This window comes from Mirounga leonina, unplaced genomic scaffold (assembly GCF_011800145.1).
Source record: "Mirounga leonina isolate KUSES-001 unplaced genomic scaffold, KU_Mleo_1.0 Mir_165, whole genome shotgun sequence".
NCBI classification, from domain to species: Eukaryota; Metazoa; Chordata; class Mammalia; order Carnivora; family Phocidae; genus Mirounga; species Mirounga leonina.
The window spans coordinates 34,802,172-34,824,136 of NW_023270415.1; the positions used below are offsets into that span (position 1 = coordinate 34,802,172).

A 21,965-nucleotide genomic window follows, 5' to 3' on the forward strand; every position below is an offset into this window, starting at 1 on the left:
GAATAATAATGAAAATATTAGTAAGGAATGAAACACTTCCTGTTATGATAGGCACACGGTTCACTTCTCATAGAACTGCAAAGGAAATAAATCACTTTGCTTGGTGAACACATAAACCCTAGGCATTTTAACTTGGCAATTAATATAACTTTGTAAAGGATACTCTCTTGGCAAATACTCTCAGTTACAGGATTTTATTTTAAATCTCTAGAAGAATTCAAAAGTGTCCTTAGAACAGTTTTATTTTACCTATGTTGGTTACCAAATAAAACATACCATCTTCTGGGTCTCCTGGGTGGCTCAGTCTGTTAAGCGTCTGCCTTCGGCTCAGGTCATGATCCCAGGGTCCTGGGATCGAGCCCCTCATTGGGCTCCCTGCTCAATGGGGAGTCTGCATCTGCCTCTCCCTCTGCTGTTCCCTACCCACCCACCCCCCGTGCTTGTGCTCTTTCACTCTCTCTCAAATAAATAAATAAAAATAAAAAAACATATCATCTTCTAACACTATTTAATTCCTTTGCCTACTTCACAAGCCTATGTAGATAATGTGTGAAGTGCACATAATAAATGTTTGCAGAAATGAGATAATCTGTTCTGAAATTACAATGCACTATAAAAACACTGGTTATTCAATGATCACAATGAACACCTCTGCTAACAGTTCACACCACCTTAATATTCTCATTGCAATGAATAATGAGGTATTCTTGTGAATATTTACCCTCTGGCTATGCTGTCAACTTGGCACAAAGCTACATGCACATCAAGTACTCTCAGCTCTCTTCTGTCTGCTTTAAGAAAGAACAAGCATTTGGTGAGAGCCATAGATAGGAATAGAATTCACCCTTACATGGAAATAGAATTAATATATGACCCAGTCTGGATACCTTCTCAGTGGATTAAGTACTCTTTTCCTCTAATTTTCTTTTTCATTCTAAGAGTTGTGATTTTTAGGATGCAAATCTGACTTCATCATGTCTAACTCTGAATACAAGCCTAGCCTTACCAGATTGCAGCTAATGAAATACATTTGCCATATTTCTAAATCATCTAGAATTTGATTACACAAGTTTTAGTTGTCTAGGATACTGACATCCTTTCTTCTTGCAGATGATGGCTTTTAGTCATTGTATAGTGATAACAAAGTAAAGAAGTGAATGAGAAAGAAGGTGTAATTCCATTTTGATTTTATCAGTTTTTATAAAGGGCATGATAGATGAACTGGAAACTGCTTAATGTGGAATTTAAACGGTATTTGCATTTTTCATCTGCCTATGATCTATCCTAGAGCCCCATTCCAAGGATAGCTGGGGTTTGAAAGTATTTCAGTATTAATCCTCCAGGAAGTTAGTTCCTACTTCTCCTATTAAACATTTTCACTTTTTTAAATTAATAGGGTACTTCTTGATAAGTCCCATTTATTGCAGTCAATCCTTTTAAATAAAATGAGGTTGATTTTTATATATTTTTATGATACTTAATTCTAGGTAGAGTGCTATGATTATGATAATGATGGGTCACATGATCTCATTGGAACATTTCAAACCACCATGACAAAACTGAAAGAAGCCTCCAGAAATTCACCCGTAAGTTGAATCTTTGTCACTTGAATGTACTTTACTGTTTGGCCATGTATTTATTATTTCATTTTTTTCCTTGGTATAGTAAACAGTTTGCCATGTTTTTACTCTATGTTACAAAATGTTCTGAAATCTGTGGATCTTATATGTGTAGTAGTTGGATGATCCAAAATCCGTACTTGGGGGTATAAGTTTACATTTAAAATTAGAGGTTTGGGGGCACCTGGGTGGCTCAGTCATTAAGCGTCTGCCTTCGGCTCAGGTCATGATCCTGGGGTCCTGGGATCAAGCCCCACATCGGGCTTGCTGCTCCACGGGAAGCCTGCTTCTCCCTCTCCTACTCCCCCTGCTTGTGTTCCTGCTCTCACTATCTCTCTCTCTGTCAAATAAATAAATAAAATCTTAAAAAAAAATTAGAGGTTTGGTTTCCTTTAGCTTCAGACAACATATATGGTTTGATTGAAAATCCCTAGTTTTAAAGCATTTGGCATTTTGTTGGTCATAATAATTAAGTTCTACAACACTAGATAAATACCTGGGCTTGAACTGTGTACATAAATGTACAATCTGCCTCTGGCTTTTCTCTCTGACTTGTTTTCACCAAAGGGAAGGATAAAAGTATAATGATGGTATTTCAAATGATATAATATTAAGCCTCCATCTAATGGCATTAATTTTGTTAAGATCATTCATGTGCCTTAACTACATTCAGTTTATTATTTAGCATCCTAACATATTTCTAAGAGTGCTTCTGAAACTCTTCTGTCTCTCAAACCTAGGTGGCTAAAAACTATTTTGGAGAATTTTATGAGTAAAACTTATCAATTGCTCCCACCTTATTTCTTTTCTAGTTTGAATGAGATTAGCTGTTAATTCTTTTTATAACAGAATAATATGAATAATATGAATTGTTTATTACATGCTTAGAGACCTGCATAATGTTCATATATATGGCCTTTGCTTTTGAAAACAGAAACATGGGGTTTAAGAGATAAGAGGTTATGGTTAGGTGAGATTTTTTTTACCTTGTCATTTAAGTGAGGTAAATTTAAGAGAAGATACTGATAGTTTTAGATCAAAACTTAAATACTAAATAAATAAATAACACTTATGAGCCATTTGGGTTAAGTAATGGCGAGAAATGAGTTTTAAACAAACACAATGAGATGAGAATTTTCAGTAGGTCACATAGAGATTTATAGCCCTGTCCCTACTCCCTGGTCACAAAGGGCAGGTGCTAAAAGTAGCCTGTACAGAAACGCATGTGTGAAGTAGGAAAGGCTTTTAAAATCATATCTAATGGTTTAAGTGCAAAAATTGTATTAGCTTTGAATTAAGAGTTTTTGAATTAAAATAGCAAAATTCTGTAGCTGTAATATCTAGCTGTAATTATCCTATTTAAATAATTTTTTTTAAAAGCAGAACTAATGGAAAATGCTAAAAATCTGAACAGCTCAACTCAAACAAGCTACCTAAAAGAACTAAATATGATGAGTGGTCTGGATTGTCGTTTCAGTAATTTCACTTTGTCACTATCTTGCAGAATTAGTAAATGACCTGCTTTTAGAAGATAATGAACAACTAACTCTATAATACCTTATGGGTCATGTAGAGTTTTTCTAAATCCAGCTATCTTGGTCCTTCCCTTCTCCATGACAGAATGGGGCTTTTAGTGTTGCTGCAGTGACAATGTTTACCCACTCAAGTTTTTCAAAGGCAGGGCCATATCTTATCTCTGTGTTTTCAGTGCCTAGAACAGTGCCTGCTACTGGGTAGACACTCTGTCGAAGTGGGAATAAATGAATTGAAGTAACACAGCCTGTTACCAGTGAGAATTCTCTTTAGGACTTTTCCGCATTTCATATATTCAGTAGTTAATATTTATGATGATGACTAAGATTCTGGCAGGATCCTGAACTACCAAAGAATTCGTTTAACATGATTTTGTTTTTTATCATTGTATCTATTGTACCTTTTAATGTTTGATTCTTAGAAAATTAGCAATGACTCTGTCTAAGGTATCTAAGTTACTTTCTATTAATCAGAAAAGGTGACTCATCAAGTGTTCAATGAGTTGATCACGATAGGGAAAATTTGAAGGTATAATTTGGAGGTGATTATATCTTAGGTATGAAACAAAATTAACGAAATGAAACAATTGAGGATAACACAAACTATGTAACTAATTTTATATGGTTGTAGAAGTTTAAAGAGATGAATGGAGATAGAACACTGGAACAGTAGCTTATGTTATAAAGGAGGGCAGATTGAGCCCAGCCTTACATATAGATAGATGGCTTGGAGGTGGAAAAGAAGATCCTTCTATTTGGGGAAAGGAACTATACTGAAAAGAAGATGTAAGATATTAAGTTCTATTCCTAAAAGTATCCCCAGGGGAAAGAGATGATCTTTGCATATTTTACCACACAGGCTCCATATATTTCTGTTTTCTGGTGGTAGGTTTTTTCCTTCTTTTCTAAGTAGCATATTTTTGTTCTTTCTGAAAGTAATGGCTTGGAGTAATATTTTATTTCCCTTATTATAAAAAATAAAGAGTGCTACTTGGAGCATTTGCAAGGAAATCATCTACAGAGGCAAAATCTATAATTAGGAACTATTTTAAAAGGTATACAATCTTAGGGATGCCTTTTGGAAATTTCAGTGATAAATATTTCACATACTTTATTATGTAATTATTTCAAAATTGTATTTTGCAACAGACCTACATCAATAGGTAGTTTGACTACAAGAGAAAAAAGCCATTCATTTAAATTCATATTGGCATTTTTAAAAAGATTTCATTTATTTCAGAGAGAGACAGAGAACACACAGGCACACACAAGCATGAGCAGGGGGCCTGATGCAGGGCTCGATCCCAGGATCCTGGGATCATGACCTGAGCCGAACGCAGATGCTTAACCGTTGGCTGAGCCACCCAGCTGCCCCAACATTGGCATTTTTTATATCACTAGTAAGAATTAATATTTTGTCTTTTCTTCCTACAGGTGGAATTTGAATGCATAAATGAAAAAAAGAGGCAAAAGAAGAAAAGCTACAAGAATTCAGGTGTTATCAGTGTGAAACAGTGTGAGGTTAGTTGATGTTAACCATTTATAGTATAATGAGATCACATTTCAAGTTCTTTTTTCAATATGGTATATATTAAACTAGACAAAGAATATTAAAGTTTTTCCTTATTTTAGGAAATGTGAATTGAATTTTGGGCAGTTGAAAATTATATGATCATCTGGACACCCTTAGGGAAAAGAAGAGAGTAGGCAAAGTAAAGAAATCTTTCAAGTAACTTTGCTTCTAAGGTTTGACAACTTTTTAGCAAAAGACAAAGAATATTAAAGTTTTTTCCTTATTTTTAGGAAATGTGAAACATCATGGTATTTTCCCAGGGCATTAGTGGAAATGATCTGACCCAATGCATCTATCCTGGTCATAATTTCAAGTTGAGATATTAAAAATAGAGGGAAAAATTCAAGAGATTTCTTACAACAAACAAATGGATTTTTTTGGTTTTGTTTTTTTAAAAAATCTTGATTATTATCAGCTCTCAACATATTAGACTCAATACTAGTTTCTTAAGATTTAAAGTAAGTATATTTCATCTTTGGCCATTAATATTCTAATCTTAGGGGCGCCTGGGTGGTTCAGTCGGTTGAGTGTCTGACTGTTGATTTCAGCTCAGGTCATGATATCGGGGTCATGAGATCGAGCCCCAGTTTGGGTTCCCCGCTCAGCAGGGAGTCTGCTTCTCTCTCTCTCTCTGTGTCTCCCTCTCCCTATGCCCCTCCCCCCTGCTCATGCTCTCTCTCTCTCTCTCTAAAATAAATAAATCTTTACAGAATTCTAATCTTAACATTGCTTTAATTATCTCAAAGTAAAATCTTAACAGATTTATGACAAGTAGGGGCAGGGATACTTAAACTCAAATGCTAGGGTGGTATCCACCTGCTTATATCATGTTCTGTTCAGTTTCTAAACTGTTAAAAATATATGCCAGAGAGCTCTTGCTTGTATAGTAAGAGATTTTTTTTAAAAGATTTGTTTATTTATTTTTAAAGGGGGGGTGAGGGGTAGAAGGAGAGGGAGAGAGAATCCCAAGCAGACTCCTCGCTGAGTGCAGAGAGTGCAGAGCCTGTTGTGGGGCTCGATCCCATGACCGGGAGATCATGACCTGAGCCAAAACCAAGAGTCAGATGCTCAACTGACTCAGCCACCCAGGTACCTCAGTAAGAGATTTTTGATTTTAACAGTTTGCTGTTTGTTTTTAGATTACAGTGGAATGCACATTCCTTGACTATATCATGGGAGGATGTCAGCTGAATTTTACTGTAAGTAACACTGACTTTTTCAAAGTAGGCTGTAACATGTTACTTTCTCCTACCATTTTGCAGTGTTCTTTCTTTTCCTGTAAAACTGACTTTGAAATTTACACAAGCTGTTTAGTGTGATCTCCTCAGACAGGTTGTCTAAGTTTATCATGAAGCCTTCAACTTTGTTGATAAGACCTGTTCCTTCTGATGGAAAGCAAGTAATTTAAATTATAGAAAGCGTTAGTCAAACAACCTACAAAACAAGCCCTATGTCTTGGTGTAATAATTCATGGATTTGAGTCATCTAGAAAAAATATGAATAGCAGGTTGTTTCAGGCTGAAGCTTTAATCGTTTAATTGTCTGTGTAAATACTGGTAGGCCCAGGCATTTGTTAGGAAATGGCAGCAGCAGGCTCTGGGATGAATGTTTGTCTCCTGGACATTGAGCATATGGCTTCTCCTTAATAAGGGCTGTGATTGTTCTTTGGCAGGTGGGTGTGGACTTCACCGGCTCTAATGGTGACCCAAGGTCTCCTGACTCCCTTCATTACATCAGCCCCAATGGTGTTAATGAGTATTTGACTGCTATCTGGTCTGTGGGACTGGTCATTCAAGATTATGATACGTGAGTATGACTAAAATATTTGTTTTTATAATTCCCCAGAAAGGGCAGTTTCTGTTTCATCTGCTAGTACTCTGATAGAGTTGGTGGTGATAAGGCCACTGGGGTTGACTGGGGGCAGGGGAGAGGGTATGGTGGGGGTAATTTTCTCCCTAAAATTTCTTTTGTGTTATCTTTTCTAGTTTTCTCTTTGTGACAGTCTTAGGGTTTACTTTTGACCTCTTATCTCTAGCTGTGATCAGTTATAATGTATTATATATAGCTTGTATATTTAATAGCTGACTGGAGTCAACTGTTTCCTTGGGGTTTACTTATTAGGGATAAGTTATCTGTGTGATTGAAGTCCAGATGACACATTTTGTAAACATTTGTAGACACTATGTATTAACATGTCTATTTCTTGGCAGTCACTCTCAAATTGTATTCTTTTTTCTTTTTTTTGAGATTTATTTATTTGAGAGAAAGTGAGAAAGAGAGAGCACGGAAGTGGGGGGAAGGGCCAGAGAGAATCCCAAGCAGACTCCCTGCTGAGTGTGGAGTGCCACTTGGGACTGGATCTCATGACCCTGAGATCATGACCTGAGCCAAAATCGAGAGTTGGATGCTTAACCGACTAAGCCACCCAGGAGCCCCTCAAATTATTTTCTTAATGGCAACTTTGATTAAGTGCCAAAAGATAACTTGACCTAATTGCTATAAAATATTTTGAATAGATTCTCAATGTATAGATTTTTGAATAGATTAAATAGGCCCTCTTGAAGGTTTACCAAACAATAGAAAAAAAAGTCCGCATTAATAATTTTTTGTTCTGTATCTCTTAGGGCACTGTATAAATTTTCACTTGTCTTTGCCTATTACTTTATGATAAAAGCCCTTACATATATTGTTGGAGCTTTTCATTAATCTGCTATGACATTAAAAGAGGTAAACTTTCCAGGCAAATGCAAACAAATCTAAACCAAAGGTGGCAATTCCGATATCAGCCTAGTAGAATTTAAGACAAAACTCGTTAAATATAATAAAAAATTATTTTATAGAAAACTTTGTTACATAATCCAAAATGAAAAATATAACCATGGACATGTTTGATTATAATAGAGTATCAAAGTATTTCAACTGAAAATAGAAATATAATAAAATTTTAAAGTAACACAATTATAATGGGGCTTATATAAAAAATTAAAAAATTACAGGGTTACTTTATCAGACTGTCACCTAGAAGTTAATAACAAAAAAGATAATTAAAATAAAATTTACCATATGGAAATAAAAAAATCTTAAGTAGTTCTTAGATCAAAGAGGAAATTGAAGTATAACAGACTATCTAGAAATAAGGGGCACCAAGAAGACTATACGTGGTTCTATCTTTTTAAAATTTTTTTAAATTTTAGGTAGTTAACATACAGTGTGGTCCTATCTTTATAGAGGAAAATTTCTGGCTTTACATGCCTTTATTTTTAAACAAGAAAAATCGAATGTAAATGAACTAGCTTTCCAATAAAATAAAATTAAAGAATAAGAAGAAAAAGATATAACATAATAGCAGATTCTACCCATACATTAGCTATTATGTGTCAGGCACAATTTAATATAGTTTCTACATGATACTCGCCTAATCCTCATACTTTGCTGTGACACAGGTACTATTATCATCCATTATCATCCACGGTGTACAGATGAAAAAACTGAGGCATAGGGAGTTAACTTGTCTAGGGTCACTCAACTGATAACTGGCAGAGACAGAATTGAATCTGGGCTGTCTGCTCCAGAGACATGCTTTCCAAGCTGTATTATGTACTGTGCTGATTTCTTCTAAGCACTGAAAATAGGGACTTGGAAAGTTTAAAAAACCCCACTAAATGAATAAATTAAATGAAGAAATGATTCTTTGCAAGTTCAACAAAACTCAGGTAAATCTGCCAACGCTGACCCCCAAGAAAGAGAAAACATGCATAGAATATTGGTAATGAGACACAGATTATAAGCATAAATTCAAGAAAAGACATTTAAAATTAAAAGTTAATACTATGTAAAACTTTATTATGTTGGAAAATCTGGATTAAAGGATTATTTTTGTTGGGGGGGAGGAAAGCTTTAAATTACCAGAGTTGATTCAAAGAGCCTGAGTAGACCTGGAACTATGGAAGGAATGGAATAGCTCGTCAAAGAGCCACTCCTCACAAGGGCACCAGGCCAAGACAGTTTCATACGTAAATTCTAGAAACCTGTAAGGAATGAATTCAAACCTAAAATAATCAAGTAAAAAAATATTAGAAAGTACTGAGAGTTCAGAAAGGTGGTCAGATACAACATAAAATTTAAAAAATCAGCAATTTCTCACTAGCCAGCAATAACCAATTCAAGAAATTACAGCAGATACAAGATCACAATTCATAATGCAATAAAAAATGAGAATGAATTCATTAAGAAGTCTAGGATCTTTAGTAAGGGGAAACTACAAAGTTGTACTAAGGGACAAAGAAAAACTTGTTTAAGTGGAGAGATACACAGTGATTCTAGATAGGCAGATGTCATAATGATGTAAGATACAAAATTTCTCCCCAAATTAATCAATTCTAATCAAAATGGCAATGGTGCCATGCTAAAATGATTTTAAAAATTTTCTAGAGGGGAAAAATGAATCAGAAAAGCCAAGAAATTTTTCAGGAAAAAAAAGAGGGGAGTTTGCAGATATTAAAACTCATTTTAAAGCTATATTAATTAATATTACAGAACTAGTACATGACCAGTAGAACAAAGCAGGAAGTCTTGAAATAGACCCTAGTGTGTACGTGAACTTAGTATGTGACAGAGATGACATTTTAGGGAAAAGGAGTTGTCACAGCTGCTAAACTAGACAAGAAGTGAATTTGAATCCTTAATTCATACTCATACCAGTATATGTTAAAGTACTATTTTTTTTTTAAGATTTTATGTTTAAGTAATCTCTACACCCAACCTGGGTCTCCAACTCACAACCTTGAGATCAAGAGTCGCTTGCTCCACCAACTGAGCCAGCCAGGTGCCCCTGTTAGGATACTATTTTGTATAGAGTATAGACAAACTGCTGGAATGGACACCTCCAAAACAAAATGCATTTACCCAGAGAGGTTTATTTCTCTTTTATGTTGCAAGTCTAGAGATTGTAGAGGACTGATAGGGCAGTTCTACCATTGTCAAGTCGTAGATTCCACCCCTGGGTCCAAGGCAGCTCTGTGTTTCTCATCTTGTCTGGTCAGTGGGAGGAGGAGAAAGGCAACTGGGAGGGAGTACAGTGCCTTCCCTCCTAGGGGCATCGTGATTCAGAAGTAACTGACAACCACTTCTATTCACATTTTCCTGACCAGAATCTAGCCACCACCTGGCCACACGCAGCCCAGAGATGCTGGAGTAGATAGAGCTAGTGTGGTCTCTAGCTCGGGTGTTCCATTATTAAGAAGGGAGAGAATGGATACAGGTGGAGAGTAGCAGTTTCTGTTTCATAGCCTACTCCTAAACTCTCTCTGGATGAATTAGAAGTTTAATATCAAAATCAAACCTTGAACGTTCTAGGAATAAATATGTGTGAATTGTTTATAATTTTGCAGTGAGGAAGGCTGAGCAAGGCAGCAGAGGCAGAAATCATGACAGAAATTTTATTTGTTCACATTCATTAATACTGAAAACTATAAAAGGAAATATATTTTAAACAAAGTTAAAGGCAGACTACAAACTGGGAAAAATACTCCTGATCTGTCTGACTTAGGTTCTATCCTCAACGGAGAAAGAACCATTAAGAATTAATGTAAAAAGAGTATCCTAGCTGGGACATCTGGGTGGCTCAGTCGGTGAAGCGTCTGCCTTTGGCTCAGGTCATGATCCCAGCGTCCTGGGATCCAGTGCCGCATCGGGCTCCTTGCTCAGCTGGGAGCCTGCTTCTCCCTCTCCCTGCTGTTTCCCCTGCTTGTGCTCTCTCCCTCTCTCTCTGACAAATAAATAAATAAAATCTTAAAAAATATATATCCTAGCAGAAAAATTAGTATGTTCATTACAGTGTTTTATAATAGCAAAACATTGGATGTTTATTGGTTGGGGGAAAATGTCCATACAGTGGAATACTTGGCAGCCATTCACATGATGTTATATATTCAGGTTCATAATCCTTTATCCTTAAACCACTGGGGCCAAATATTCACACATTTTGCTACAAAAAATGTGAAAATTTTATATGTGGCATTTGCACCATGTTTCTGTGGCCAAATGTATGAATATTCATATTCAGTGGCATGAATAAAAGCTATAAATAACCTCATATCAGTTGAGGTCAGGTTTTGCTGCCAAATGAGTTTGCCATAAGCCAACGAACTTGTGGTTTTTAGAGCATCATGGATTTATCTACATATTTATTCAGCAAAACGATATATAGTACTTAAGTAGAAAATAGCATGTTATAAAATATGAATATAAACTCCATTTTTATAAATATATAGAGACATTTTTCTCCCTCATTGCAAAGAAAAATACTTAGAATGATTGTTGCCAAATACTAACATTGGCTCTCTCTGGTGGTTATTATGGGTTTAATCTTTGTATTTTCCTAAGATTTTGAATTTAAAAAAGAAACTATTGGTTTTATTAAGAGTAAAGATAAAATTTTCTATTTAAAAAAAATGATCTTTCAGTTTTTACAAATTTTCTTTTTAGTGATAAAATGTTTCCAGCTTTTGGTTTTGGAGCTCAGATACCTCCTCAGTGGCAGGTAAGAGGAAATCTTATTTTTAAATATTTGCCTCCCACAAAAGCAAAACAGGCTTCACCAGTTCTTTCCTCTTTTGGCAGGTTTCGCATGAATTTCCAATGAACTTTAATCCATCCAATCCCTTCTGCAACGGTAAGCCAAAAAGTAACCAGGAAGATTTTATACTGAACACCTCACTAGTTTGTTACTTGTTTTTTTCTTGTGGTTTACTCAAATTCCCTCCCTAGTTTTCTTTTTGTGACATATTTAACTTTCTGTTGTATAAAGTAGAAGAATTACACCACATTGTTGGTTTGAGTGGTAAGATAGTAATGGTGCAAATCTATTATGATGATGATTGTTGGCTAAGTTCTACTTTAAAAGGTTTAATAGAACAAGAAAATTCTCAATCTTGAGAGTAGATCAATAAAAATAATCATATTATATTCACATTTCACATATTATTTTCACATCTTATTTTAAAACAAACCTTCAATAAAATGAGTTATCTAGTATCAGATTTATGAAACTTTTCTCAGAGTAGCAGTCACTCTCTACAAGGAAAAAAATGTCCAGCATCAAATAATTGTTACTCAGACTACATCTGAATGGGCTAAAGGAACAAAGAATTAAACTCCTATAGTGGCTTTCCTCTCTATAGACAGCGGAAAGCTGACATTTGTTTAATTTCATTTTTTTATACCTCAAATACCCAAGGGCTTCTTCCTTTTTACCCCATTGGGCAATCAACCTAAAATGCCAACTGTCCCACAAAATGATAAAAGACTGAACAGTTTGGAGGAAGACAGAGAGGTATGGACAGAGGCATAAAATTGTAGACAATAGGTAATTTTCTGAAAAGGGTCCTGTTGACAATTACAGAATGTTTAGATTTCTAACAAAAGAGGGTGTTCTTTCCTTATCTTCAGTATTCATGAACAATATTCCTAAGGCAGAAGAGCATGAACATTTTGTTGGGATAATTTGTATTGGGTTTTTTTTTTTTTAAAGATTTTATTTATTTATTTGACAGAGAGACACACACAGAGGGAGAGGAAACATGAGCAGGGGGAGTGGGAGAGGGAGAGCCAGGCTTCCTGCTGAGCAAGGGGTCTGATGCGGGACTTGATCCCAGGACCCTGGGATCATGAATGATCTGAGCCAAACGCAAATGCTTCACCAGCTGAGGCACCCAGGTGTCCCATATTAGGGTTTTCTTGTTTTTCCAGGACACTTTTTTTCATACTAATTCAGTGTTTCTTTGATGTACTTTCAGTGGCCAGTTGTGACCTTTTTATCCCTAGCCATTTGAAACTGGGAATAGCAATTCTTTTCAAGAACTGTTTCATGCTTATGATGAAATTGGAACAATTTTTGAAATTCGGTGTAATTACATCTCTTTTCTTGCCAATAAATATGGATGACTTATATCATGTGATAATTCATTTGAGAGTTCATTTACTCTGAGTAAAATGAGCCCATCTTTGGGCTGCCATTAAGCGCAGCTTTTCTACTTTTGGTTCATAGTCTGAAAAAAAGAATGTTTGGTTTTATTTTATTTTTAAGATCTTATTTATTTGTCCGAGAGAGAGAGAGAGCACAAGCAGGGGGAGCGGTAGGCAGAGGGAGAAGCAGGCTCCTATTCAGTCCCCCCTTGCCCCCAATGTGGGACTCGATCACAGGACCCTTGGGATCGTGACCTGAGCCAAACAAAGGCAGTTGCTTAACTGACTGAGCCACCCAGGCATCCCAAAACCCTTTGCTTTTAGACAAAGAACATACTGTGCTGAAAAAAATACAACCTTATTTTAAGCAAGGAAGTTGAATCCCCTTTTCCTAATTAATCATTGAACTTAGTTGCCCAGAAATAACATGTCTCATTTGTTCCTTTAATGCAAAGGAAGGATTTTGGCATAACTTAATTTTAGTGGAGGAACTGAAGGCAATTGATATCTGTGAAGAAATTTAATTAATAGTTTATATATCTTCAGATTGAAAAGCAAGCTGAGATGATAAAAATGAAAGAATATTATTGCTCTGGGATTCAAATTTTCTACAGTATGTGTCATTGCAGCAAAATCCTGCTGCTGGCCTATGGTAGTATTATTTTTGTTAGTACTAGACTGACTTCTTCCTAAGCTCAAAGTGACAAAGAGGAGTGAATTAGAACTCTTAAATGGTAAGAGAGTTGGTCTTGTGAAACTTTTAAATCAAGTATCTACTTCATTTACTTGTTGATCTCTGATCTGTTGGGTATGTTTTAAGCAAGAGACCTGTTTTGGTTTACATTAAAAATCTTTTGAGGCAGAATTCCTTGATGATCTCAACAAGTATGGAGGACGTTCTTGAGAATTTCTAGTATCTTACCTGCATCCTGGACTCTCAAATATAAGGGGTAGATCCCATAGGCGCATATGTCTCATTAAAGCTTCACCTGGGGCACCTGGATGGCTCAGTCGTTAAGTGTCTGCCTCCGGGTCAGGTCATGATCCCAGGGTCCTGGGATCGAGCCCTGCATCGGGCTTCCTGCTTGGAGGGAAGCCTGCTTCTCCCTCTCCCACTCCCCCTGCTTGTGTTCTCTCTCTCACTATCTCTCTCTGTCAAATCAATAAATAAAATCTTAAAAAAAAAAGCTTCACAAGCAGTGCTTTTACCAGGAATGCCATTCAACCTCCACTAAGTTGTGCTGTTGTAATAAACAGTCTCTCAGTGATTTAGATAGTTTATTTATTTATTTATTTATTTATTTATTTATTTATTTATTTATTTATTTGAGAGAGAGAGAGTGAGAGAGCACAAGAGGGGGGAGCGGGAGAGGGAGAAGCAGACCCCCTGCTGAGCAGGGAGCCCGATGCGGGACTCGATCCCGGGACTCCAGGATCATGACCTGAGCCGAAGGCAGTCGCTTAACCAACTGAGCCACCCAGGCGCCCTAGATAGTTTATTTCTAGCGATAGTTTATTTCTTGCTCATTTATATATCCCTTTACATGTGGCTAGTCTGCTTTGTGTTTCTTATTTTGGGACTCAGGACCTTATCTGGGATGTGCTACTCCCTTTGCAGGGGGAAAGAGCAAGATTGCTGGTGAAAACAGGCAGTGGCTCTTAAAACGTCTACCTAGACATGAATGTCATGTCCATTTACGTGCTTGGTCAGAGCTAGTCGAATGGCCCTGCCCAATCTTCCACTATACAACATCCCAGCAGGCCCAGGCAGTATGGCATAAGCAAACACATTAGTATTTCTGCAGCAAAATGTAATACATAACCTGGAAATGAATTTTTGGAACTATACATTTTACCATACCATGCTTAACCTTTAAGTTATTGAGTAAGCTCTTGACTACAATTAACATTAGGTTTATAGCCATCTGATTTTGTAGAATCTATGGCCACATGTGCAAAAGTTTTTCCACTTAATCAGTAGATGTTTCTTACCTCTTATTGTTAGTTGTGTGATGCAGCACCTTTTTCATGATTCCTTTTCCATTGAAGTCTTATTCCTAAGACACAAAAATTATGCAATATAACGGTCCTACTGTAGATTAATGAATAGTTTGGCTGCGATGAAAATAAATGTCTTTTATTGGAGGAGGGTAGCATTTACAGGTGTTTGCAATGGAGCATAGCTATGAAGTTTTGTAATACAAGGTTTAAGAGGAACTCTTGAATATAGAATTTTTCACTAAAGCGATAGATAGATATATATATATACACATACATATACATACATACACATATGTATATAAAATTAAATTAACAAGTATGGTGAACAATGAACAATTAAATTGTGTTTGAGAATTTTTAATACTGCTTTTTTTGTCTAGGAATCCAAGGCATTATAGAAGCATATCGGGCCTGCCTTCCTCAGATAAAACTCTATGGACCAACTAATTTTTCTCCAATCATAAACCACGTGGCCAGGTTTGCTGCTGCAGCTACCCAACAACAGATGGCTTCTGTAAGTGCTGTAGTGCAAGGGGACAAGGAGAGTGAAGATGGCTTCTGGGGCCATTTTTCCATTTATTTCGTCCATTGAGATACAAAGAGCATAAAGTCATAATATAGGTATCCTTGTTTGGGGGGGTAACAACGGTTGTAATTAGTGATCATTAAAAGCAAGACAACAAAAAAATAACCCTTATACTCATGAGTCTTTCCTCTGCCATTTGAATTAATTTTCTTAAATAGGTTTTACTAAAAAGAAATGATTAAAATCTACCTTTTCAAAGGTAGACTTAACAAATTAAGGTTGAGAAAATTTACAATTTCAGTTGCTGATGAAAAATTACTTAAAAATGATTTAAAACGTTTGGATTAGATAACCATTACCTGTTGGACCTTGATACCAAATCTCTCTTAGCTTCATAACTTTTTATACCCAAAAGGAAGGCAGTGATAACTACCTCATATGTTTGCTGAAAGGTGAAATAAGATAATTGATAAAAAATGCACAGTGCCTGGGGCAGAGTAAACACTCAGCATGTATTAGTTTTGTTATAAAACTTATTTCCATTCTAGCTTTAAATGACCCAAAAGATGGAGTCACAATTTTATGTAACATTTTACCATCCTCTAAAAATATTTGTCAGAAATGACAGAATTGAGAGAAAGAATCCCTCCCCTTAAACCATACCCATTTTTTAAAAAGTGCACTTTAGTTTAATAAACAATTCTACTTCCATATTTGACTTTTAAAAAATGGAGTTGCCACTTACTCCCTTGATCAATATTTAACATAATTAATACTTACGTTAAAGTGTTTATTCTTATGCTCACTAAAAGTTTAATCTTTGACATTTAGGTGTCTTGCTTCTGTATATTTATGCCAGCCTGATTTTGTGGTCTGTTGCACTTTTAATAACCCTGAAATTTTTGTATCAATAAATCTCCTTGTCATTAGGGAATGTTAGAATATTTTATGTAGATGGTATCCTGGGTAGAGACTGGCAAGGAAAATGAGCAAGAAAGAGACTGAATGACTCATCAAGCTGGAGATGTTTTTAAACCATTGTTTTTATTGTTTGGGAGCTCAACCTGCTCAGTGGATATAATTTTCTGTCTTGGCAGCAATATTATGTGCTCTTAATCATTACTGATGGTGTGATAACAGACCTTGATGAGACCAGACAAGCTATAGTAAATGCTGCCAAGCTTCCTATGTCCATCATCATTGTTGGAGTAGGAGGTGCTGACTTCAGTGCCATGGAGTTTCTGGATGGTGATGGTGGAAGTCTCCGCTCCCTATCAGGCGAGGTAGCCATCCGAGATATTGTCCAGTTTGTGCCTTTCAGACAGTTTCAGAACGTGAGTACCACTCCTCCTTATTCTTCATGCACACTAAGGAGTTTGAACACAGACCTTCACCAATCCATAACCAAGTAGTTGAGTAGGTGTCTGGGGTTAGAGGATGTATGGATTTTTGAAGAGCCCTGATTAGATTTCACAGTTTTGCTTCAAGTTGTATACTTGCATGCCTCTTGCAGTCTATATGATAAATTGTTACAAATGGTGTTGCTGTGAATGTTTTAAAATATATTTTATCTTTACCTATGTATGTAACAACAGAAAAACTCTATACAAGTATACGATGAATTTGCCAGACTGGAAGTTGATTTGACGAAAATCTCTCAGGACTTTGTTTTACCCAGTTTACTCCAATGGTAACATCTTGTAAAACTATAGCACAGAATCCACGACCAGGATATAGACATTGATAAACAATCAAGGTCCATCACCTCAGGACTCCTCATGTTGCCCTTTTATAGCCACACCCACTTCCCTTGCACCTGCACCCACCTTTAACCCCGGGCAACCACTAATCTGTTCTCCACTTCCATAATTTTGTCATTTCGAAAATGTTATAGAAATGTTAGGATTGGCTTTTTTTTTCCACTTCAGCATAATTTTCTGCAGGGTTGTTGCTGCATGTGTCCCTTTGTATTGCTGAGGAGTATTCCATGGTGTAGGTGTTAACCGTTCATCCGTTGAAGGACATCTTTAATTGTTTTCAGTTTTTGTCTGTTATATGCAAAGCTGCTATAAACATTCATGTACAGGTTTTTGTGTGAGCATAAATTTTTATTTCTCTAGGATAAATACCCAGAAGTGCAATTGCTGGGTCGTATAATTATTGCATGTTTAATTATTAAAGAAACTGTTGAACTTTTCCAGAATGGTTATGCTTTTTTACATTACCAGCAGGCAATGTATGAGTGTGGGGGAAGGTGATTAAAAGTGTTAATGTTAGGGATCCTTGTGATGATGAAACAGTTCTGTTTCTTGACTGTGGTGATGGTTGTACAGATCTACCCAGATGATAAGATTACATAGAATAATACATCCACACATGCAAATAAGTGCAGGTAAAATAAAACTGGTAAAATCTGAATAAGGCCTGTGAACTGTACCATTGTCAGTTTTTTGGTTTTGGTATTCTACTATAGTTATAAAAGATACTACCTTTGGAAGGAACTTGGTAAATATTATTTTTGCAACTTCCTATGAATCTGTAATTATTTCAAAATAAAAAGTTAAAAAAATTAATACCAAGTGAATGAAAGACCCACCTTTAAAAGTTAAAGAAAAAAGTAATTGTCAAATGCCAGAAAGCTGGCAACAAAAAAGGACTTGATAAATATTAGTGGGAGTAATAAAGCGCTCCTAAGTAACATTGGTTACTTAGCTTATTCTGTGTTTCACCTAAGACACGATATAAGCCCAGGAATTGGGAATAACTCCTTTTTACTGACAGGTGAGGTATTCCTAGTCTGTTATTAAAATGCCAGTAAAATTTGGTTACTAATTAAGTCGCTTTGATTTTGTTTTTTCATAAGGCTCCAAAAGAAGCGCTCTCTCAGTGTGTCTTGGCAGAGATCCCCCAGCAGGTGGTGGGCTACTTCAACACATATAAACTCCTTCCTCCCAAGAACCCAGCTAAGAAATGAAAGGAGCTATGGCCGCCTGAGCAGAGTTCTTTTGTGCTATATGAAGCAATGGATTCCTCTCCTACCCCGAATCATGAATCTGTTATTTTACATGCTTTTCATCCCCAGCATTTATGATATAGACCTAGTTCTCTATGGATTATATCTATTTAAAGCATTCTTTTTATACTTTTTTTTGGAGGGAAGTGCTAAGTTAATCTTTGCTCAATCAATGCAGTGATTGCTAGTGACTTATAGTGACGCTATGGGGATTAGAAACTCATGTGAGAAAAGTTGATTTGGAGGTTGTGGTTGTTTACTTTCACATGGTGAAAATACTGTTTTTGAATGTTTATCAATAGAAAGAATGAAAAGTTGCTGGGTTGTGATTTACAGGTTGCTGTATTTTGTTCTAGGCAATATATGTTTTACAAACCAATGTAACCATACCTGATGACAAGAACTTCTTAAATTAGATGATATTGAGTTTGTTCCTATAACCTTATTCAGTGCTTTTCCAGGGGATAAAACTACGTTCACTTTTGCCTGAATTTTGCTGCAATTTAGACAATGCAGTTTACAAAACAGTATGCATTCACTTAGGACTTCTTTAAAAATACTGGATAAGAAGGGAAGGCATATATCCAATTCTTAAAATGTACAATCAACAAGTAAAAGGAACCTCATGTAAGTAAGCCATTTTTATTTGCCTTCCTGGATTTTTTATTTTCATCATAGAATACTGTAGACATGGTCAGATTTGACCTTTTCATTTACTGTATGTGACATTCAGAATTCTTTGTCTGCGTAGATGATAGGTTGTCCTAGATTCAACATTATGAGGGTATTTTAATTGGAGTTTGCTAAAATGGTTAGTACTGCTTTGTCCAGGAAAGCTAGGAGGACCAAATATATAAGGGGAAATTCAGAATTCCATTTCCTTTTAACTAATGAAAGGCTTATTAAAAAAAAGACAGTTTTTATATTTTCCTTGCTAACCTCTCACACATCGATTTGTATATTTGTGCAGATTCATTTAGACATTTTCTCCCTTTTTTTAGTAACATTTTTCGTGTGATTTTTAAACTCATGATAGTGGTTATGTATTAATCAAAATCAAATTTTGCTTTTTAATTATGTGATTTCCTAAGCCCAAAATGTATGTATTAAGCCTAAAACCTGTTCTAACTTAAAAAAAAAAAAAATTCCCACTGCTGCATTAAGATAGAGTGGACTTTACATCCTTTTTTTTTTTTTTAGAGTAGAGGTTTTTTTTTTCCTGATTTTTACCCTTTAGAACATATTACTTAACAAACATGACATTTTCAGAATAGATTCAGTAACATTTTATTAAAGAACTTGTGTGCCAAGTACTATGCATATTCGTATGTTGGCCAATCATCTCTAACAATTTAATGTTAAAAGCTGTGTGTTTATCCTATATCCTTAAATGGATGCACCAGTGCCTTGCTGACATGACTTTCAGTCTTACTGAAAAGTTGTACCACAGTTCATATCGCTTGTTCTCTGAAATGTCTAAAGGAGATGAGCTCTCAGCCATGAAGAACTTTGGTTGCCAAGGTCAGGCTAAAGAGGAGACCTGCTTGCTCTTGTGGTTGCCTAGCTCATGTGAGCAGTTCCCACATTCCCACTTAGCTAGCTCTCCTTTGCATATGTGCTATTAACCTGAAGGTACCTAACTAGTAGTCTGTTACCCTATGGCATATCTCAGTTGACAAGTCATTTTAACATTAGTTAAGTGAGAAGAAAACGGATAATTCTTCCAGTAGTTTGGAGCCTTTTTGTCTCGTATGTCCTGATTTCAATTCTCTTTGTGTGCTTGGAAATAGCATATATATATTGCTGTGGTTTTCAGGATTTTTTTGAACAAATTGAAGCCTTAAAAAAAAAAAAGATATACATACATTCTCAGTGTATGGTAAAACAGAGAAGTAGAGCTTCTCTAGGTCCAGAGTCCTCCTCACTGGGCCTCCTCCTCACTCTCCTTAACCAGCTCCTGGAAGCACCTGAGTCACCTGAACGGGGTCCTCGGAAACCACTGGTCAGGAGCATTCATTGTTTTCATTAGCCAAATAACAGTACTTCTGTCACCACTGTCAAATTGATTTGGTTTTCATAATTTTGTATTCTGGTTTTAAGCAGAGTCATTCCAATTTTTATTTTATTTTTCATTCCAATTTTTAAATTATTTTTTTAATTCCTTCTTGATCAGGTTCATCAGTAGATGCTGTTATTCATAAGAACTGTGATTCCAGCAAATGAGGACAATTGACGCCTTTTTTGCACTTTTGAATAAAAGCATTTACAATTTCTAAATTACCATTTTGTAAAATTCTTACAGTCTCACCATTTCACCTCATCACATGCTGATTTAATATTGTTTTATATAAAAATAGTCCTTTTCCCTATTGTGCCACCATTCATTCAAGTGTCATTAGTTTTTAAAATGCATTAAAAAATAACCAAGTTCACTTTCACACCTTATATAATCAGCTGTATTACAACACATATTGGGGTGACGACAGTGTCCTGGACAGACATAATATTTCTCACATATGCCTTTACTGAGAAAATAATATACCCATTAGTTGGTCATGTCACCTTGTGCTTCGAATTGAAATTTTTAAGATCATAACATTTCAAAGTCAGATCAGGGATTTACAACTGTTTTTTTGGTAGTGCCTTAGGCAGCCTTTCCAGAGTAAATTCTGGGCCCTATTGCTGTTTATGCTTTATTTGACATATTTTGCCTTTTTCATTTTATAAATTTCCTGGAAAACCATCTTCAGTAAATTTTCCCTAGTCTCTTTATGTGTGCAGTTGGTAGTCATAGGAGTGACGCAAAAGGGAGGCCAGAAGTTTGGTTGAGATTGAAGGAGACTATTTTGTGCTTTAATGATGTCATACTTGATAATAAGTGTATAAGTTACTAATATATGAACTGATGTTAAATATGTCTTCCATTTGAATTCCCGTTGGATAAAGTTATTTCTTGATGTGATACAATAGTTCCTTGTTTTCATTTATTCTTTCTCTAAATGTTATCAAAACCAGTAGAAAAATTAGAAATAAAGTGAATATAGTATTTTAGGTGGCCTGTATTCATATTTTACTGAATTGAACAGTTTGAGGTTTTTTTTGAATTATTTTATGGGATTTATTCATTTAAAAGATACTGCTGGATGTATTCAAGATACACTTCTTTTTTTTTTTTTAAGATTTTATTTATTTATTTGTCAGAGAGAGCACAAGAAGGGTGAGCAGTAGGCAGAGGGAGAAGCAGGCTCCCCACTGAGCAAGGAGCCCGATTGGGACTCGATCCCAGGACCCTGGGATCATGACCTGAGCTGAAGGCAGACGCTTAACCAACTGAGCCACTCAGGCGTCCCTCAAGATACATTTCTGGGTACAGTAGGGGAAAGGTTCTCAGCTTATAGCTAGATGGCCTGAAAAATATGGCACTTACATTTAATCAGTTGTGTTAAGCAGGATAGTATACCGACCTTACTTTTTTGTTTGTTTGTTTTTTAAATTGCATCTGTGATATTGCAGTCATTGGGCAAGGCCTTGGGGATACAATGGTAACTTAAGTGGTCACAGCTGCTGCCTTTATAGAAATAATGGCCTGGGGGGAGAGAAAACATTAAATGAGTAATTACAGAGACATGAGATCAGTGTATGATGTAACACATTGTATCAGGAGACTTGACCCATCTAGTTGGCAAAGAGCACTTCCCTGAGGATGTGCCATTTAAGCTAAGACCATAAAGTTAGC

General features: G+C 35.9%; 1 protein-coding gene across 1 annotated transcript in view; it reads left to right on the top strand.

Annotated features, from left to right (window-relative positions):
- The window catches only part of CPNE3 (copine 3), a 50,680-nt gene extending 29,489 nt beyond the window's left edge, over nt 1-21,191 (top strand). The window contains exons 8-16 of the mRNA XM_035011482.1: nt 1,488-1,586; nt 4,586-4,672; nt 5,864-5,923; nt 6,397-6,530; nt 11,211-11,265; nt 11,346-11,397; nt 15,071-15,204; nt 16,314-16,550; nt 18,080-21,191. Of these exons, the coding sequence (XP_034867373.1) occupies nt 1,488-1,586; nt 4,586-4,672; nt 5,864-5,923; nt 6,397-6,530; nt 11,211-11,265; nt 11,346-11,397; nt 15,071-15,204; nt 16,314-16,550; nt 18,080-18,190 (969 nt within the window). The 3' untranslated portion in view covers nt 18,191-21,191. The remainder of the gene's footprint in view (nt 1-1,487; nt 1,587-4,585; nt 4,673-5,863; nt 5,924-6,396; nt 6,531-11,210; nt 11,266-11,345; nt 11,398-15,070; nt 15,205-16,313; nt 16,551-18,079) is intronic.
- Nucleotides 21,192-21,965: the final 774 nt, after the last annotated feature.